General features: G+C 38.2%; 1 protein-coding gene across 1 annotated transcript in view; it reads left to right on the top strand.

The window, feature by feature from the left end:
* Positions 1–19,880, top strand: part of SLC9C1 (solute carrier family 9 member C1) — a 65,827-nt gene that overhangs the window by 28,977 nt on the left and 16,970 nt on the right. Inside the window, exons 13-18 of the mRNA XM_043993490.1 lie at positions 1,406–1,503; positions 4,283–4,402; positions 6,761–6,956; positions 11,037–11,222; positions 12,277–12,426; positions 16,374–16,425. Of these exons, the coding sequence (XP_043849425.1) occupies positions 1,406–1,503; positions 4,283–4,402; positions 6,761–6,956; positions 11,037–11,222; positions 12,277–12,426; positions 16,374–16,425 (802 nt within the window). The remainder of the gene's footprint in view (positions 1–1,405; positions 1,504–4,282; positions 4,403–6,760; positions 6,957–11,036; positions 11,223–12,276; positions 12,427–16,373; positions 16,426–19,880) is intronic.

Genomic DNA, 19,880 nt, shown 5'->3' with positions numbered 1-19,880 from the left:
ATCTTAGAAACCCCAAGTACAATGCTGTACTTGGAATGTATCTGCTATAGCACGCTGCCACTCCTGGGGGCAGCTAGGTGACGCATTGGATAAAGCACCGGCCCTGGATTCAGGAGGACCTGAGTTCAAATCCAGCCTCAGACATTTGACACTTAGTAGCTGTGTGACCCTGGGCAAGTCACTTAACCCTCATTACCCTCATTGCTCCACAAAAGAAAAAAAAAAGGAAAAGAAAAAGTACACTACCTCTCCTAATGTAGCTGGCCTATATAAAAACCAAGACTCATAAAGCACTTTTTTCCCCTTGGTGATACTTGTATAGGTTGCCATATCATCTAGGACACCATAAAACCTTTCAGAGGTATTTTTGCAAGGTCATTAGATAGTAGGTCTAGTGTCCCCCAACTTAATGCATTTTGCACTTATGGATTAGGGTTACATTTTTTAGGGAAGGGAGGCAAGGCACCCCTTCTGAGCTGACCAGTCCATTCCAATCCAATCCAAACCAACAAGCATTCATTAAGTACCTATTACATTCAAAGTCTCCCACTGCATCCGGGGCCATCTCCAGTTCTCCTGATGTATATCTTGCCACTGGACCCTGAAAGCTCTAGAGGAGAGAGTGAGGTTGGTGAGCTTGAACAGCACTCCCTTATTTAAATCCAGTTCAGTGCAATCATAACCCCTATGTCATGGTCCTCTTCAAGAATGAAGGATAGGGGCAACTAGGAGGCTCAGTGGATAAAGCACTGGCCCTGGATTCAGGAGGGCCTGAGTTCAAATCCGGCCTCAGATACTTGACACTTACTAGTTGTGTGACTCTGGGCAAGTCACTTAACCCTCATTGCCTTGCAAAAAGAAAGAAAAGAAAAGAAAAATAATGAAGGACAAACAACAATTATGTTCAAGGCACTGTTCTAGGTATGGAGGGCATGTACAAAGATAAAATGAGAAGCAGGCTCTTCTCTCAATAATTTTACATTTTATTGTTGGTAGTGGGATAAGGATATAACGTGGAGACAGATAACTATATACACAATAATTTTAAAAGGGAAAAGACACTAACAGGGAGAAGGCTTTTGGTCCTTGTTCTTTGATTTATTCCCCAGCATTATATCTAGTTGTTGTTGCTTCTTTCTAATATTCCATTCTACACACTTTTTCTTGAGCCATACACAGTCACTGAGAGTGGATGTTGGGGAAGCGTCTATTTAGAAAATTCCAAAATCAAGGTGTTGTGCATGATCTTACAGATTGAATTCTATATATATGAAGGCCAAAGTGTAGCAAAAAAAAAGTTTCAGCACTTATTTCTATATGCAAAATTACTTTCCCTAGAGAAAAGGACAATATGTCATCTTTATTACTCTTCCCTATAATAATTAATTTCATTATTTCTTTAAAGGCGAGCTATGAGAGGCAATACAAAAATGAGATTTTGTCCCAAAGTGCAGTCAAACTCTTGGTAGGCGCTGCAGGGAGCTTTGGCGATAAAAAGGGAGAGTAAGTGCCTGTTTATTGCTTTCATTCATTCATTTATTCAACAAATATTTTTTATACATCAACCACATTTATGGGACTGTCTTAGGCACTAGTGATACAAAGACAAAAAAGAAAATAGTCTTTACTTTCATGAAGCTTGACTCCTATTAGAGCAATGCAATTCAATAAATCCAATAAACATTATTTAAGAGCCTATTGTGGGGGGCAGCTAGGTGGTGCAGTGGATAAAGCACCAGCCCTGGATTCAGGAGGACCTGAGTTCAAATCCGACCTCAAACACTTGACACTAGCTGTGTGATCCTGGGCAAGTCACTTAACCCTCACTGCCCCACAAAACCAAACAAACAAAAAAACAAAACAAGAACCTATTTTGGCAGCTAGGGGGCACAGTGGATAGAGTACCAGGCCTGGAGTCAGGAAGACTTATCTTCCTGGGTTCAAATCTGGCCTCAGACACTTATTAGCTGTGTGACCCTGGAAAAGTCACTTAACTTTGTTTGCCTCAGTTCCTCATCTATAAAATGAACTAGAGAAGGAAATGATAAACCACTCCATTATCTTTGGCAAGAAAACCCCAAATGGGGTCACGAAGAATTGGACATGGAAAAACAGATGAACAACAACAAAGGGCCTACTATGTGTTCAGCACTGTGCTAAGTATTGGAGATACAATTAATAAAAGGAAATCCAGTCCTTTCCCTCAAGAAGCTTACAGTCAAATGGGAAGGAGGGCAACACACAAAAGGAGATAGGAAAGTGAGGGAGACCTTACGGGGTACCATACTGGGGGGCATCTTGTTCTGTGGAGTTGAGAGAAGCAGAGCAATAGATGCAAAGTATAGTGAGCTGAAAGTTCAGTTTCTGTCTTCTATAAAGGAAGACATTTGAAGTAGTTTAATATGCTTCCCTCCAGCCCTCCAAACAGAGGGGAGAAGAAGCTGAGGGAGGTGGTGTCAACAAAGGTTTGACTTAGCAGCATGGTAATGAGATTAGAAGTGACGTTCTTGGGGAGGAGGGGCGGGGCAGGGAGCAATCTGGTTCCATGGAGTAGAAACATAGAGTTATTTAATGAATGTGAAATAGATAGTAGGCCAGCTTAGCTAGAATTTAGACTGTATGAACAGATGTTATGCTAAATAGGTTGAACATGTGTGTGTATATTATTTTTGTATGGAATTGACATGATCAAACTTGAGAATATTAATTTTATTAATTTGCTAGTTATGTGAAGGTTCAATTGGAGAGGGCAGTTGAAAGCAGGGAAACCAATTAGAAACTATTACAAGGGGGCAACTAGGTAGCACAGTGGATAAAGCACTGGCCCTGGATTCAGAAGGACCTGAGTTCAAATCTGGCCTCAGACACTTGACACTTACTAGCTGTGTGACCTTGGGCAAGTCACTTAACCCTCATTGCCCTGCAAAAAAACCAAAAGACAAAAAAAAGAAACTATTACAAGAAGTGATATCCAAATAACAAGTGATGAGGTCCTGAATTAGGATGGTGGCTGGTAAATGGAGATATTTGTAATAAATCTGTTATTTTATTGATGAGGAATATCCCTCCAATGAGACCCTTAGGTTGTCCCCCCTTTTTTATTCTGAACTTAATAAACACTAAATAAAATGGGAATCTCCAAAAAGGAAAAACCAAAAAGGAAAATCGTATATCAAACTTCTTGTTGTTCATTGCTTCCAGTCCTGTCTGACTCTTTATGATCCCATTTTGGGGTTTTCTTGCCAAATATACTTAAGTGGTTTGCCATTTCTTTCTCCAGCTCATTTTACAAATGAAGAACTGAGACATACAGGGTTAAGTGATTTGCCCAGGGCCACACAGCTAGTAAGTGTCTGAGGCCAGATTTGAACTCATGAAGATGAGTCTTCCTGATTCCAAGCTGAATACTCTATCCACTGTACCATCTAGCTACCCTACATGGAATTGCAGGTTTCTATTACATCCAGTTTTCTTTCTTATAAAGTATGTAAGATGAACCTATAGCTTCCAAATCTGTCTTGCTTGTCTGTCCTTCTTTCAGTTCTGTTTTCTTCATTGTTAAAAAAACCAATTCCTTCCCTTCCCTTCCCTTCCCTTCCCTTCCCTTCCCTTCCCTTCCCTTCCCTTCCCTTCCCTTCCCTTCCCTTCCCTTCCCTTCCCTTCCCTTCCCTTCCCTTCCCTTCCCTTCCCTTCCCTTCCCTTCCCTTCCCTTCCCTTCCCTTCCCTTCCCTTCCCTTCCCTTCCCTTCCCTTCCCTTCCCTTCCCTTCCCTTTCCTTTCCTTTCCTTTCCTTTCCTTTCCTTTCCTTTCTTCCTTCTTCTCTCCTTCCTTCCCTCCCTCTCTTTCTCTCTTTCTTTCTCTTCTTTCTCTCTCTCTGTCTTTCTCCCCTACCTTATTTACCCCTATCCCCCTTTACCTTCCCAACCAATACTGATGAAAAGAAAAAGAAAAAACAAAGTTCTTTAACTTATATGCATGGTTAAGCAAAGCAAATTCCTCCATTGTAGCCCTTTAGATTATTAAGATTCTTTGGATTTGACCAAGTTAGGAGTGCTTCATCCTCTCAAAGTCAGTGTTCATGCCTTGGTGTGAACTGGTATTTGTCATTTGAAAGATCTAGGCCATTTTTTTCCAGCCATTTTCTGCCTGTCTGTTCCAACATTTGCTACAGATCAGTTATTATAATCTGTCCAGCCAGGAAATAAGACTCACTTTCTGATGGAATTGAAGTCAAAATATCCAAGAAACACATTTGAAATTTCTTTTCTTTTTTCTTATGTCAGATTCATGAGTTTTCAAACAATACAGGCTTATGCTGAAAAAAAGAAAATTTTTAATATCTTCAGGAAAATATTACTAAATTGGATTTATAACTCTAAAAAAGAAAAAGGAGTACCACCAAAGTGAGTATAATACAACCCTAATGGAAGTGTAATTACATTTCTGCAAACTTTCCCAAGTTTTCAAGGTTAGATTCCTTATTTATAGTAAAGTAATATGGAAGAGTAATGATTAAAGATAGCCATGGCTTTAATGACAACTCATTTCTGTAATGCAATAGAGTTGACAAAGTGCCTCTCTTGCAGTTCCCCCATGAGTTAGATGGTACAAGTAACCCAGGCAGTAACTACGGTTACCCAGATAGTAACTATCAGAGATATATATGGGGAGGGAGAGAATTCCAGGCATAGAGGGTAGCTAGTGAAAATTCACAGAGTAAGGGAAATGGATTGTCTTATGTAAGGAGTAGGAGGGAGATTAGATCTCTGGATGTGTTGCGGTAAGGTATAAGAATATGGGAAAGGTTGGAAGGTGCTCAGGTTATGAAGGGTTTTGAATGTCAAACAGAGGATTTTATACATTTAATCCCTTTTATAGATCTGGCATAGGTTATTGAATAGGATATTGATATGGTCAGACCTGCTCTTTAGGAAGATCAATTTGATAGTTGAGGATGGACTGTAGTGGGGAAAAGAAGACTTGAGGCCAGAAGACCAACCAGCAGGCTATTGCAGTAAGTCTAAGCATGAGATGCTGAGATCCTGGATCAAGCTGGGGGCAGTGTCAGAAGAGAAAAGCGGTCACAATCAGAGATGTTAAGGTAAAGTTGACAAGACTTTGCAACAGCCAGTACGTAAGTGGTGAGAGTAAGGAATTGAGGATGACAAATGGATTGATTATAAGCCTAAATTATTGGAAAGAAACTTTGGAAGGGGAAGGGCTTTGGAGAAAAGGATAATAAGTTCAGTTTTAGACATGATGAGTTTAAGATATCCAAAAGGCAAGTGGAAGTGCAAGTCTGGAGTTTAGGGCTGGATAAATAAATTTGATAGTCATTTTTATGGAGATGACAGTTGAATCCATGTGATTCTGATGAGATCACCAGATGAAATATAACATTGTAATGTGTTTATATATATATATAATGTTATATATATTTTAATATATAAGTATAAATATATAATATAAAAATATTACATAAATGTATATACATACATATATCATAGAGGGTGAAGAGGAAATCCAGGACAAATTCCTGGGAAAGAGCCACTGTTAATGGGCATGACCTGGAGGAAGATCAAACCCAGGAGACTGAGGAGTGGTCAGAAGGGTAGGAGGAGACTCAAGTTAGAGTAATGTCACAGAAACTGAGAGAGTATCAATGAAAAGAGGATGTTCAAGTGTTACAGCTGCAGAGAGGCCAAGAACGAAGAGTGAGAAAAAGTGATTAAATTGGGCAATGAAGAATTTATTGTTCAATTTGGAAGAGGGCAATGAGGTTTGGAAGTCAGACTGTAGAATTAAGAAGAGAGTGAAAGGAAAAGAATTGGAAGCATATTGTAGGTGATCTTCTTAGGAGTTTAACCACAAAAAAAGGAAGAAAGAGTTGGGAAAAGAGCTAGTGAGGATAGATAGGCCAAGTGAGAGTTTTTTGAAGATGGGTAAGATATGGGTGTATTTTGGCAGGGCAGAAGCAGCCAGCAGACAGGGAGAGTGGAGATGATAGAGTGGGCAATCTGCTCTAAAAGATGGGATAGAAAGGGATCGCTTGTGCAGGTAGAAGCTCTTCACTTGGTAAGGAAAAAGGCCACCTCTTCATGTGAGACAAGGGTGAATGAGGATATAGTGGAAGAAGGCATGTGAATGATGTGAAATGAGAATAAAAGGGACCTCTCAGCAAGTGGCCTCTACTTTTCTCAAAGGTAAGGTTCTCACCTGAGTGCAGTCAGTAGAATAGATTTACCATGAGGGTTACTTAATAGCAAAATCAAAGTCTAGGACGTCAGGCCAAAATATGGGGTTATGCTAAAAATTATTATCAATTAGAAGTCCAAAATGAATATGGGCAGTATTCAACCATTCCAAAAAATACAAGAAATCAATACTATTGGGCAGAATCTATGGGTACGAATGAGGGTTCAAGCCATGCACAAGGAACTAGGAAGGAAATGGGTTTCAGAATAGGATAACTGAAATTGAATCTCAAGACCAAGAGCGCGTAGGTGTATCCACACAATTGCACAATTGCAATACAACTTTTGATCCCAGAATAAAGCTTTTTAGTCTTTGTTTTAAACTACCTTTTTGGTATGGTCAGATAAAACCTAATGGTTTAGGCTAGCATAAAAATAGGTTTATACAGTTGTTGATGATGGCAACAAGGAAGTAGGTTTTATGGTGGGTCCTTACAGGTCTGACAAAGAACTTATGTATATAATAATAATGATATAATTTTTCTTCTATTAACTTTTTTTAAACAGAATTCCAATTCTTTTATTTTGTCATAAGATAGTGTTTAGTGATGAATTTGTATACTCTGGGCATCTTGTAATCATGTTGAATATGGCTCCTATCACAATTTCTTGGATACCACAACTAAATGTGATCTATGACAGGGAAGTCAAAACCATAAACCATACATTCCTTTTCTTTTACGTACTGGAGGCCATATTTAAGGTAATAACATGTGTGTTCATGTGTGCGTGTTTCTGTGTGTTATTTTAGATATGTTATATTTAAAGAAAAAAATTCCCAAATTTGTTTTTATCATACCACTTAGGTATTATCAGCAACCTTGAGGGATATAAAAGACTCTTCCACAAAGATCAGTACAAAAATAATGTTAATTTATATGCTTTAATACAGAGTAAACATTTAGACATTTACAAATGCATCTACAGGGTGGGCCAAAAGTCAAAAAAGGGTTTCAATATTAAATAACTCCTTGATTTATTTTATCTTTAATTTACAATACTATAATATCACATACAATATATATATATATGAAATGAATTTATATTATATATGAAAAGTCAAGTCTTATAAATGGTGAAAAAATAAGAAAAAAATTTTCAAAAAGTTTTAGAACATTGTGACTTTTGTCCCACCCTGTAGAAATGTGATCATATTTCAACTCTTGTCTTATGAGACTGGGGATAAAAAGCTATAAATTAAAGATAGTGAAATTTTATCTGATGTTTGAGAGAGAGAAATGCAGTTTGAGGTGTTATTGGAAAATTGAAAACATGTGGTTATAGGAGAAACTGTTCAGATTAGCAGAAACAATGATACTCGAGTTACAAGCAGAAAGTTTTATTTCTAATTCCAGATTTATTACTTACTAGCTTTGTGAGCTCAGGCAAAATCCTTGAAAGTATCCCCCCTACTTCCTAGAGCAGTTCTGAAGATCAAAAGAAATAACGTACACATAAGCATCTCTAACACCTAGCACTGTGCCTAATAAATGCTTATTGATTGATTAATAAACTGAAAAGTATTTTGCAATTGCAATATACCATCATCATCATCATTATAGTTAAAGTTGTAGGATCCTTGAGGAATTATCCAGGCCAAATCCTTCATTTCGCAGAGTGAATATCTGTAGCCCAGACAAGGAAGAGATTTTTCCAGAGTCACACAACTAATAAGCAAAAGAGCTGGTATTTGAACCCAAATACTATACTCCAGGTCCAAGACTCTTTCCAAGATGTAGTAGAGGACCAAAGGGGGTCTTCCTTAAAGATCCTACTCCAACACCTTACCAAGATTTCAATGTGGTGCTGGATTCTCAAAGGTAATTTCAGCAAAGTAAAAGTTTTGGCAGATCCTATGGAACTGGGAAGGATTTGAATATCAATGTTGAACTATCATCTGAGGATCAGCAGGTAAACTCAGAAAGGCTAGGCATAAGGTTTAGTCACCAAGTAATGGTGTTTATGCTACAGCAAGTCTTGAATACATCCACTAAGGTATGGAGGGGTTGTCATCAGTACTGATGGAGGGAGTACCCACACCAAGGAAATAATGGATCCCTCGAAGTATTCAGTTATTATTAAGGTACAAAAATAATGGAGGCATATATATGAAACTAAACTGCAAACAGATGAAATCTTACAAGGTTATTTTAAAAGTGGAAGACATATTATTTATATCATCATTTACCTAGAAGAATAGGATGAAAAGGAAGGAAGGAAGGAAGGGAGGGAGGGAGGGAGGGAGGGAGGGAGGAAGGAAGGAAGGAAGGAAGGAAGGAAGGAAGGAAGGAAGGAAGGAAGGAAGGAAGGAAGGAAGGAAGGAAGGAAGGAAGGAAGGAAGGAAGGAAGGAAACCAAATTTTGGCACCCTAGAAAGTGTACTGGAATTTGCATTAAAATATTTCTGTGTTCTATTCCTAGTTCTATCACTGGCCAGCAATTTGATAGTGGGCAAATTCCCTGGACTTACTGGCTTCAGTTTCCTCACCTGTAAAATGAGGGGTTTTAATCAGATAATTCTAATCTCCTTCTAGCTCTATAATTTTATGATAGCACACATTTGGGACATATGCTTTCTTAGGATACTAGTAACATTCTAAAATATTTTTTGTTACAAGCCAATGCATCCATTTTATATGTTTGTATAGTGTGTATTTTATCACAAGGTGTTGTATATCCTTTACATCTTCACAGGAGAAGGGAAGAATGCAGCAAAACCTAGTAAACAGTACTTATGGCTGGCATCGATAAAGCCCTTTCTGTTTTAGAAAGTGCTGAGTTGAATTGAAATGAAAAGGTGTTTAAGGAAGCTTGGGTCCCAAATTTTCCAAATCTTTTTCTTTACCCACAAAATATGTTCCTGCCAAAATATATTTCATATTTCCTTAGGACCCTATGTCTGGTATCTTCATTTGGCAAGGAAGTCTTCCTGATAACTTGGATAAAAATGAAAGAAAGTCTTTCCTAGTTTTTGGTCCAATACCCTGTGAAAATTAAAATTAAACTTTATTATCCTAAGCCAGTCATATATCTCATAATAGACTGTCTGGCATATGATAAAAAGAGAATTGTGTCTTTTATGTATATATTTTTGTATCAGAAGTAAATTATTCCTCTTGTCACATTCTCTAAAGTAACTAATGGACGAGTATAGATTTCCTCTAGCAGTGCTCAATTCTGTAGTAGGTGAAAAGAAAAATAAAAGTCCAGAAATATACAACTTAACACTTATAAAATTATCTCTTTCACATGAAAAATTGCTTGAAAAATGACTGTAGAGTCTATGCAGATATATACAAATATGAAAGGCCTTAATGAATAGAGAAAGCCTAAATGAGAACCCTGATCCAGGAAGCACATATTTGTAGATTCTAAATGAGGAGAATAGATACATAAATAGAATTAGACTATGATGACATGGCCAATGTAATATAGAATATTTTATAATTATTTACTTCTTTCAGCGATCTTGTTTGAATAATTCACATGTGAAAATCCATCTAAGAAAGTCACAGATGTGCCAGGACAATGCTCAACTCTGTTTATTAAGCGTTTAGACATGACCTAGAAGCAAGCACTCCATTTGTCTCCTTAGATAGCTGGATGTATGAGTACAGGAAGGAGGCAATATGACCTAGTGATTAAAAGGCCTGCCTTGGCATTGTAATGATTGAAATGATGCCACCTGCTGGAGACTTACTGTAGAAAAGCTCCGCCATGAAAGGAAGGTCTTTGAGAGCAAGACCATGCATCTTTTCTTTGGCGTCAGGAAGTGATGTTTGCTGGTGGGAGGAGGAAGGGGCGGCCGGGCGCTCTGTCTCCTTCTCTTTTCTTTGGACTCTGGTGGAGAGCAGAGCTAGAAATGTGCTCTCCCTTTAATAGAGAGATGAATGTAGGCCTTTCTCTCTCTCTTTACCAAATTCTTATTCTCCTTAATAAATTCTTAAAAGCCTAACTCTTGCTAAAGCTTATAATTTATTAGCTACCACTCATTTGATATTTTAGACAGACTAGCTAGAATTTTAGCCCTTAACAGCATCAAAAAGACCAGGGTTTCATTTCTACCCCAGTCACTTAACCTGTCAGTGCCCCCGGGACACTCTCTAAGACTCTTAACTTATGGGGGAGGTTAAGACATTCATTGTTGAAAAGAGTTTTTATATTCAGGAGTTTCCTACACTGATAAAATCCCTGATATAGACCCTTTGCCTCCACCTCTAACTACCCCCCCACACACCTATAGAAATGAAGCAAAGGCTTGATGCAATTAGCTGGGTAATTCTTTGTGATGGTGACTTTTGCTCAAATCCTCAAGGTCTAACATACCTTATAATCTCACATCTTCTTGTGATGTGGTGTTGCAAGTAGGCAAAATTTGTACATAAAACACCTACAAATGAACCATTTTAATGAAATTAAAACACACACACACACACACACACACTACATAATTATCTGACTTCACAAAATAGCACCCACTGCACATGACCACAATTTCTAAATGACTTGAGCCCATAATAACTAACATTAGTGATTATACTTGTCTATAAGGAAAGAATCCCTTAAAGACATAGGCCTGTTGGCTGGTAAACAGCTGTATGTTCCATCATTCCTTCATTTCCTCACTCTGGTGTCTCTTTTCCCCACTCTCCATGTGTGTCCTTGGGTTATAGGGCAAACATGAGATGTTTAGTAATTCGGTGAAAGCTGTAGATTTTTCTTTTCTTCTGGTCAGTCAGCTGTCAAATATCAACAGGTAAATAAATGGATTTTTGATCAAACAGATAACAGCAATGAGGAGGAGATTTTTCCTACATAGCTGGAACATATTTGAGTTAACAATAACATTGATTGGCATCATTGAAGAAATATTGATTGATACAGAAAATGCTGTGACTTCTAACCCGTCGAATAATACTATGGTCTTTCTAAAAGTTGTCAAGTTACTTCGTGTACTTCGCATCTTAAAGGTAAAGAATCATCAAATCACATAATTTTGGAGCTGGAATGTTGAATGTAGGCTTTTTTTCTGACTTCAGGCTAATGCATACTGTTATATTTTATTGTCAGTCAACAAGCATTTGTTAAGTGGTTACAATGTTCCTAGCACTGGGGAAACTACAAGTAGCAAGAAGTATAGTCCTTATGGCATAGTGAATATGGGCCTGCTAATCTGGCCTTGGATACTCACCAGCTATGTGACTCTGATCAAGTCATTTAACTTATCAGCCTTAGCATCCTCAGTGATAAAATGGGGATAAAAATAGTACCCATTTGCCAGAGTTGTTGTGATAATCATAGGAGATAACATTTATAAGGGCTTAGCACAGTGCAAGGCATATAATAGGAACCTAATAGATGTTGATTTCCTTGCTGCCTGCCTTCAAAGAGCTTAAATTCTAATGGGGGAAGAGAGCACATAAAAAGACACTGAAGAGTGGGGAGAGGGGAAAGAAGGAAAAGGTGCCCATTGCAGGGACAGGGTAGAGGAAGTCTAGAGTACAGCCTAGAGAAGAATGAAATTATGGTTGGCTTGGACATTCCTTAGATGGAGCCAATAATAGGAAGAAATGGCAGGAGACAAGGATACTTCCACTGTGCGAGTTGCAGAAATGTGGAAAAGCTTCACAATGAATAGCTAGGAGGTGGTAGATGTCCACTGTCCAGCTTGGAAATGAATGATTTTTGGAAATCATCCCCTTTATTTGCAAATAATAATATTAAGGTTAATGCTAAATTAGGAAGCCCTGTCTTCCTCTTTGATGGTGAGTTTCATACCATTTTGTTTCAGGCATTTATTTGTAAATTATGTTAACAATTGATTTTTCAGACAGCATTCTACTCTATAAATGTCCTCTGTGTAGAAGCAATGTTTTAAAATTCCTTTTTAATATTGAGATATAATCCCCCAGATAACTTAAGAACTCTAATAACTTTTAAAAATGTTTCATTTTGTTACCATCAATCAAATTCTCTTTAGGTTAAGTAGATTTCTATAATAAATATTATTATCTTTATTTTCAGCTCATAACACCAATGTTGCTCCACCTAATAAATAGGAGAATGAGCCATCAATTGTCCTTCAGATATGCTATTTTAAAAGGCTATGTCCAAGGTGAAGGAGATATAGCATGTGTAATCGACCAGATTGCTGGTGGTAAATCAGTTTCTAAGGTGAGAGAAACAATAAAAAAGAAAAGTTATATCTGATTTATTTTCTGCCCTCTTCATTCTTAGACTCATGTTGACAGATGTTAACACTTAAATCCTATTTTTCCAAGCCTGTTATTAATTATATGATGTTAAGTAATAGAAAAGCAGTGGTCCTTTGTTTAAGCTACTGTGGTAGCTCTTCCTATACATCTGAGGTTTTGAAACCACACTGAGAAGAGATTGTTCCATGTATATTGATATAATTCTTCTATTTTTATCACTTGGACAGCTAGATGACTCAGTGGAAAGAGCCCAGCCTCAGGAGTCATAAGACTCATGTTCCTGGGACAGCTAGGTGGCTCAGCAGATAGACCACCGGCCCTGGAGTCAGGAGTACCTGAGTTCAAATCTGGCCTCAGACACTTAACACTTACTAGCTGTGTGACCCTTGGCAAATCACTTAACCCCAATTGCCTCACTAAAATAATTAAAAAAAAAAAGACTCATGTTCCTGAATTCAAACCTGCCCTCAGATACTCACTAGCTATGTGATCTTGGGCAAATCACTTAACCCTTTCTGCCTCAGTTTCCTCATCTGTAAAATGAGCTGGAGAAGGAAATGACAAACCAATGTCTTTTCCAAGAAAACCCCAAATAGGGTGATGAAGAGTAGGACATGACTGAAAAACAACTAGACAGCAACAAAATCATTATCATTTATTTATTCAAATCACTAAATCTTGTCAATTCTATTTCCATATCTCACATCCATCTCCCATCACACACACACACACACACACACACACACACACACACACACACACACACACACATCTTGGGCTCTCAACACCACTAGCACAGACTATACAATTTTGTAACTGGATCTTGGGTTGCTTGTCTCTCCCTTCTACAAACCATCCTCCACATGCTGTCAAACTAATTTTTCTAACGTATAGGTTTAACTATGCCATCTGCCTACTCAATAGGAATAGCTTCCTATTGCCTTTAGCATCATATATAAACTTCTCAATCTGCCATTTAAATTTCTCCCTGGGGCAGCTAGGTGGCACAGTAGATAAAGCACTGGCTCTGGATTCAGGAGGACCTGAGTTCAAATCTGGCCTCAGACACTTGACACTTACTAGCTATGTGACCCTGGGCAAGTCACTTAACCCTCATTGCCTTGAAAATGATAGATAGATAGATAGATAGATAGATAGATAGATAGATAGATAGATAGATAGATAGATAGATAGATAGATGAATGAATGAATGAATTTCTTCCTGATGAGGTTTCCACCTGTCTTTCCAGAGTAATTTCATATTACTGCTACTCATACACTCTAAATTTAAGTCAGATTGGTCCAACTAGCAGTTCTTTGTCCATCACATTCTGTGTTTGACCTCTGGGCCTTTGTATTCCCCATTTCTGGAATGTATTGCTTCCTCATTTCTGTCCCTTAGAATCAATTCAAAATACAGCTCCAATACCTACAGGCACGTGGCATTTCCTGTTGTTTTTAAGCAGGTTCCTCCATTATTTCCTTTGTATCCCCCAGGAAAATATGAGTCATTTATGGGCAGTGGCTATTTAAACCCCATTTTTGTTTTACAAAGTACAATGCATTATATGTAGTATTTATAAAGTTTGTTCACTTAAATTGAATTCAACACAACTGTGTCGAGGGCTGTGATTCCTTCTTTCTTTCCCTGGACTTGGGCTTCCCCCACCATGTTTACATATCTTTGTAGTAAACAAGGGAAAGGAAGAGGGGAAAGAAATAACAGAAGCTGCTGTCTGAACAGAGCTTCAGTCCTGTCCCCCAGTGTTCAGGTCCCCTCCTATATTCTTCTTCCCCTCTTTTCTCCAAACTAAAGAAAGGTAGGGAAGTGAGTGGGAACGCTGAAAGCAGCCAGGGTGGGGTGGGAGCAGGAAGGAATCTATTATAGATTTAGAAGGTACCCTAGAGATCACATAGTCCAACTGCTTTATTTTTTAGAAAAGACCCAAAGAGATGAAGGAATTTGTCAAAGATACTAAGTTTAAAAAAAGTCTAGAATCTGTGTTTCCTGACTCCCAGTCCATCATTCTTCCTGTTCTACCACAAATAAATATTTTGATAACTTATATTTATATAGTACCTTATGGTTTACAAGACCTTTTACATATGCTATCTCATTTAATTCTCATAACACTGAAAAGTTTGTACAATTATTATTCCCATTTTACTGATAAGAAAACTGAGGTTTAGAAAGCCTAAATGACTTTTTCCAGGGTCACACAGTTGGTATCTGAGATGGGATTCAAACCCAAGTTTTCCAACACTTTATCCACTCTACAAAACTACCTCAATTTTTTATACTTTTATACTAAGACATTCCAAACTGTTAAAGATGAGAACTGGCATGTACACATGGGCAACATGGACAATAACTCTCTAGTTAACCCAAAACATTTTGCCTACTGTTTAAAAAAACAAAACTATCCACTTTGGAGAAATAGGTCATATGTACTAGAGCTGGGAGGGTACATTAGATACCATCCAGGCCAATCCTCTATCTTAAGGAAGAAGAAACTGAGGTTCAGAGTTACACAAGTTTACGCAAATTCTTACAGGTAGTAAGCAGGAAAACTAAAATTTGAATTCATGTCTTTTAACACCAATCTAATTTTCCTTCTATAATACCATATGCCTCTTGTGCTGAAAAATAGATCAACCTGTTTATTTCATTGGCAGTCAGGATTGTTTTACTTATGAATTGTTTTAGAACAAACACTATTAGAACAAAAAAAAAATAGAAAATGGTTTACCTTTTCTTAAGCTGTTTACATAAACCTCAAGAAGAAAAAAATGGAATGACCAATATATAATTATTATCCTATATGATAACTCATACTGTACCAGAGACTAAAGTCTTCAAAACAGAATAATCCAGGAAGACTTTAACCCCCAAAAGAGTTAGAACACTGTTGCTCTATTTTCATTAAATTGAAGACAAGACACCCTTGATTCAGGTAGTTAATATTAGTGGGATTAGAGATGCAGTTTCAGAAGCATTTATGTGACATATTCAGTGGGGAAAAAAATTAGAAAAAACTATTTTTTTTAAATAAGGAAATCTTCATCTCAAAACCTCTCATCTTCAGATGTCATTGCCAAGTCTTGTTACCCAGTCACAAGGCATCCTTGGAGTTCTCAAAGCCAAAGGACAACTGAACCCAGGGGGAAAGATGTCAACTCTACATTCTTTCAAGATTAGGCTAAGCTTTAACACCGAGTGGGATATTGTACTAGATGGCCTCTGTGTTCCTTCCCATCTAGAAGAGATTTTTATGTCTATTAATTGAATTAACCTAAACGCAAAGTGTGTAATATAATGGGGAAAGCCCTAGATTTGGAGCCAAGGTACCTAGAGGCAAATCACATATGCTATTGATTTTCTGTGTGACCTTGAGAAAATTACTTAACTTCCCTGGGTCTCATTTTTTAACTCTGCACATTGAAGTATTTGGACCACATGGCTTCTGAGGCCTCTTCCAACTCTAGAGCTATAATCTATGGTACTATAATCATTCCAGTTCTGAATATAATCTTGTGACCTTTGGAATTGTTCAAGCTAACTGCCTTGCTTGATGCCGATTTTTTATACAGTCTTATTTACTCTCACAAAACAGAATGGAAAAAAATGTCATGTCTCTGGAGAGTTGCCAAGGTCAACAGTAACACCTATTTAACAAAGAGCAAAGTATAATTATTTACCCCATAAACCACCAGGGAAATATCTAGTTCTTCTTTGAGCCTCTTGGAAATATCCTTCTCCCTTTTCAAGGTCTTCAGCCCAGCGTATGGGTTAAACATCATGCCCATGATGTAGGTTAGGCCAAAAAAGCCATAAGTCATCCTTCAAAAAGTTTTGCTTGCAGTTATATACCTAGGTTGTGAACTTGCACTCTTTTTGTTTGACAGGTATTACGTAACCGTGTGTCCAAGAATGCAGAAAATGCTATGAAAGCGCTAGGTAGGTAACACTATGGCAGGTTTTGCTCTGAATCTATGGTTAGTACATAATAAGCACATTTCAAAGCTCTGGGTTTCAATAGATTCAGAGATAGCATAGTTTTCCCAATAAATCCAAATTCTATCTGGGGCATATTAAGGACATAGGTCTTTTCCCCTGAAGAGACTTACAGTTACAGGAAAATAGTGTCAGTCTCTGAAGCTTTTAGCCTTTTCTTTGTTTGTATTACATCATTCTAACTGTAATTACTTTTCAAATAAGTATCTGTTCTAGAATTAGCCGTAGTAGACTTTATTTTCAGATGAGGAACCTGAAGGACAGAGAGGGTAACATGACCTGGCAAAGATCACCTAGGTATTAAATGATGGAATCCTGACATTGCTATGTAGTCTGAGTCTAAACCCAGTGTTCTTTAGAGTATACTATGTTGCCTGTAACATATTGCTAGGAGACCTTTAAGGTCCCCTCCAATTATAAAATCTCACCGATCTATGATTCCTAGACAGAAATAGAATTAATGAATTTTCTGGTACTCTCTCTTTTTGCAAACTCTTCCTATGTCATCTTAATTACATCATGCATTTCTTGCCATTTTATTCATAAGGTTACAGGAACAGAGGCTGAGAGAAGGGACCTCATAGGCTATCCATTAAACACCCTATTTTTATAGATTAGAAACCTGAGGCCCAAGAAGGTTAAAAGGCTCACAGTGAACTAGTCAGAGGCAAGATCTGAACCCAGGTACTCTGACTCCACAGACATTTTTCTTCTCATATTGATCCTGCCTGTGGTTTTGGCCATGTTTTCAGGAGGTTTTGTGATTTATAGGCCTATTATTATGCACAATTTCATCATGTGGGTTCTCTCACTAGCTGTGCAAATTGAAATGTATTCATGCTTTCTCATCCTACCCATCTTTGTCCATTCTCTTCCAATGATGTTCCACCAAACACCCACCCAGTGGTCTAGAGGACTCACTTTAGCTCTTTTTGTATTTTGAGATTACCAGAAGAGCTCCTTGACTGTCCATGATTCATCTCTCATTCTCATCCCATGACTGCTGCACTTCCGTGTACATGTCCTTAATAATAGTCCTAACTCTCTGACAAAGTCTTAGCCAAGCAGGGCATTAAGGAACTCATGGGGTGGGGGCAGGGGTGGCACAGTGTTCTCAAAGGCTAGACCAAAGAATTCTAAGCTCCAGCAGTTTCTACTATGCTAGACAGTCTCTGGGTACATGCCTAGTGATGGGCTGAGTCTTCCATTTAAGGATCAACCCACCTGAGAACAAAAAAGCATCTCCCAGGAGTCTCACCACTAGGTGATGGAGTCTTTTACCATGGCAACCCATGATGTCAAGTCAGTTCCATTACCTGTTCTTTATGTAGCAGAGGAAGAATTGATCAGGATACCCCTGAACAATTGACTTTCCCCTTAGTCCCATTAATGTTATTATAGAAGATAAGAAAGAGGTCATAGAAACAGTGTGGAGTTAAAGTCTGAAATGAGATGCAAAGCTCTAAGTGTACTCAAATACTCCTGGCCCTTATACCTTTTTGAAGCTCAACCCCCTATAATCAAAGCAGTGTCCCAGTACTCAGGAGTGTTTCTGCTCTCTGCTGGGTGCAGTGTTCCTATAGAGCAAGCAGCAAGATGCCATTCCCAGTGGTGGGGAGGAAAAGTAGAGAGAAATTCTACCACCCTGCCTCCTAAAAGGCATCTCTCTCTCTCTCTCTCTCTCTCTCTCTCTCTCTCTCTCTCTCTCTCTCTCTCTCTCTCTCTCAAGACAAGGTTCTTTTTCCACAGATGGCTTTCCTCTCAACTTCCAGAAATGATCTCTTCACTAAAGTAACTGTCTCCCTTAATAATGTGTCATGATTTTTAAAGGGTCATTCGGGGTATTACTGGTCCTTGGCAAGCCAGTAACTGGATGCCATCAAATTCCATCAACATTTGAGTGGGTCAGTGTCTTTACATATCTCAAGGGGCAACTGCTGTCTTCCCTCTAACTTCATGTTACACTAAAGATTTTACAAAAGGGTATAAGGGCTGTGAGATGGCACAGTGGATAGAGCACTGGGCCTGAAGTCAGGAAGACTTCCTGAGTCCAAATCCAGACCCAGACACTTACTAGCTGTGTGACCCTGGGCAAGTCACTTAACCCTATTTGCTTTAGAAGCTGGAGAAGGACTGCTAACCACTGCAGTATCTTTGCCAAAAAAACCTCCTCCAATTGGGGTCACAAAGAGTCAGACAAGACTGAAAAGACTGAACAACAAAAGCAGTGAGCATAGGGATTACACCACCCTTTTACAAAGTGTAAAGATAATGAGTATGGCTTAGTAGAATGAACATTGGACTGATAGCCAAGATGCTTAAATTTTATTCTTAAATCTGACACTATATAAAGGTAAGACCTGCCCCCAAATAGGGAAAAGATATCTCTTTACATTAGACTTGTAAAAACTCAGAAAAACAGAATATATAGTCTGATGAGTCTTATTTAAGATCATGTCTACACTGCTTTTTTGATTCTTTCAAATCAATTTTCTTGTGACTTGTGAATCTATTCTTTACTCCTCAATCTCCCTAATTTATGTTATCTATAAGTAATCTTTGAAGGGAATAAAAAGTATGGCCTAAAATGATGGGTTGAAGAAATGTGTAGCCAAAGGCAAAGAGAGGAGCTATGTGGGACAGGAAGGGAGACAATGGTGTAGTTATTTGTTCCACTTTGCCCTGGAGGGCAGAATTAGAAACAGCAATTGGAAATTATAGAAAGACACATTTCAGCTCAATATAAGGGCACTTTTCTAACAATTAGAGATGTCCTAAAATGGAATGCACTGCCTAAGAGAAGAAGGGGATAATGCCCTTTCCCCTGGTGTCTTCAATAGGAAGCAAGGTGACTATTTGTTCTTGTTGGAGATATTACAGACAGGATTTGTGATTTGGGTAGGAGTTGGATTACATGGTCTCAAAGGTCATTTCAAGTCTAATATTATATAATTCTATCACTTGCAACTCTTCTTCTAGCATCACTTTCCTCTCAGCAGAACTTGAGAAACTTTGAGATGAAACATTACTAAGCTGATCAAGTTAATAACTGCAAAAACCAATAATGGCTTTTAGGTTCCCTTCGTGGTTGAATTAATTCAGTGTAGCATTCTGTTCTGAATCATCCATTAACAGTCTGCATCTGTAAAATGGGATCTGTAGTGGCCACATCCATCTTTGTGTTCTTGGTACCCACCACAGTACCTTCTACCTTGCAGGTACTTTATGGTATGAATTTAGTAAAGCTCACATGGCAAAGCACCATGATGCTTGGATCAGTGTCTAGTACAGGGAAAGGCAATGCCAGGTGAGGCCCAAACTGGGAAACTAGGATCCAGGACATGCCAGTTAGGGAGTGAGGAGAGGCATGCGATTGTAGCTAGGGGAATCAGTTGAAA

The sequence above is a fragment of the Dromiciops gliroides genome, chromosome 3 (genome assembly GCF_019393635.1).
Source record: "Dromiciops gliroides isolate mDroGli1 chromosome 3, mDroGli1.pri, whole genome shotgun sequence".
Classification (NCBI taxonomy): Eukaryota; Metazoa; Chordata; class Mammalia; order Microbiotheria; family Microbiotheriidae; genus Dromiciops; species Dromiciops gliroides.
The sequence above is the reverse complement of the archived record's forward strand: the minus strand, read 5'-3'. Positions and strand labels throughout refer to the sequence as shown.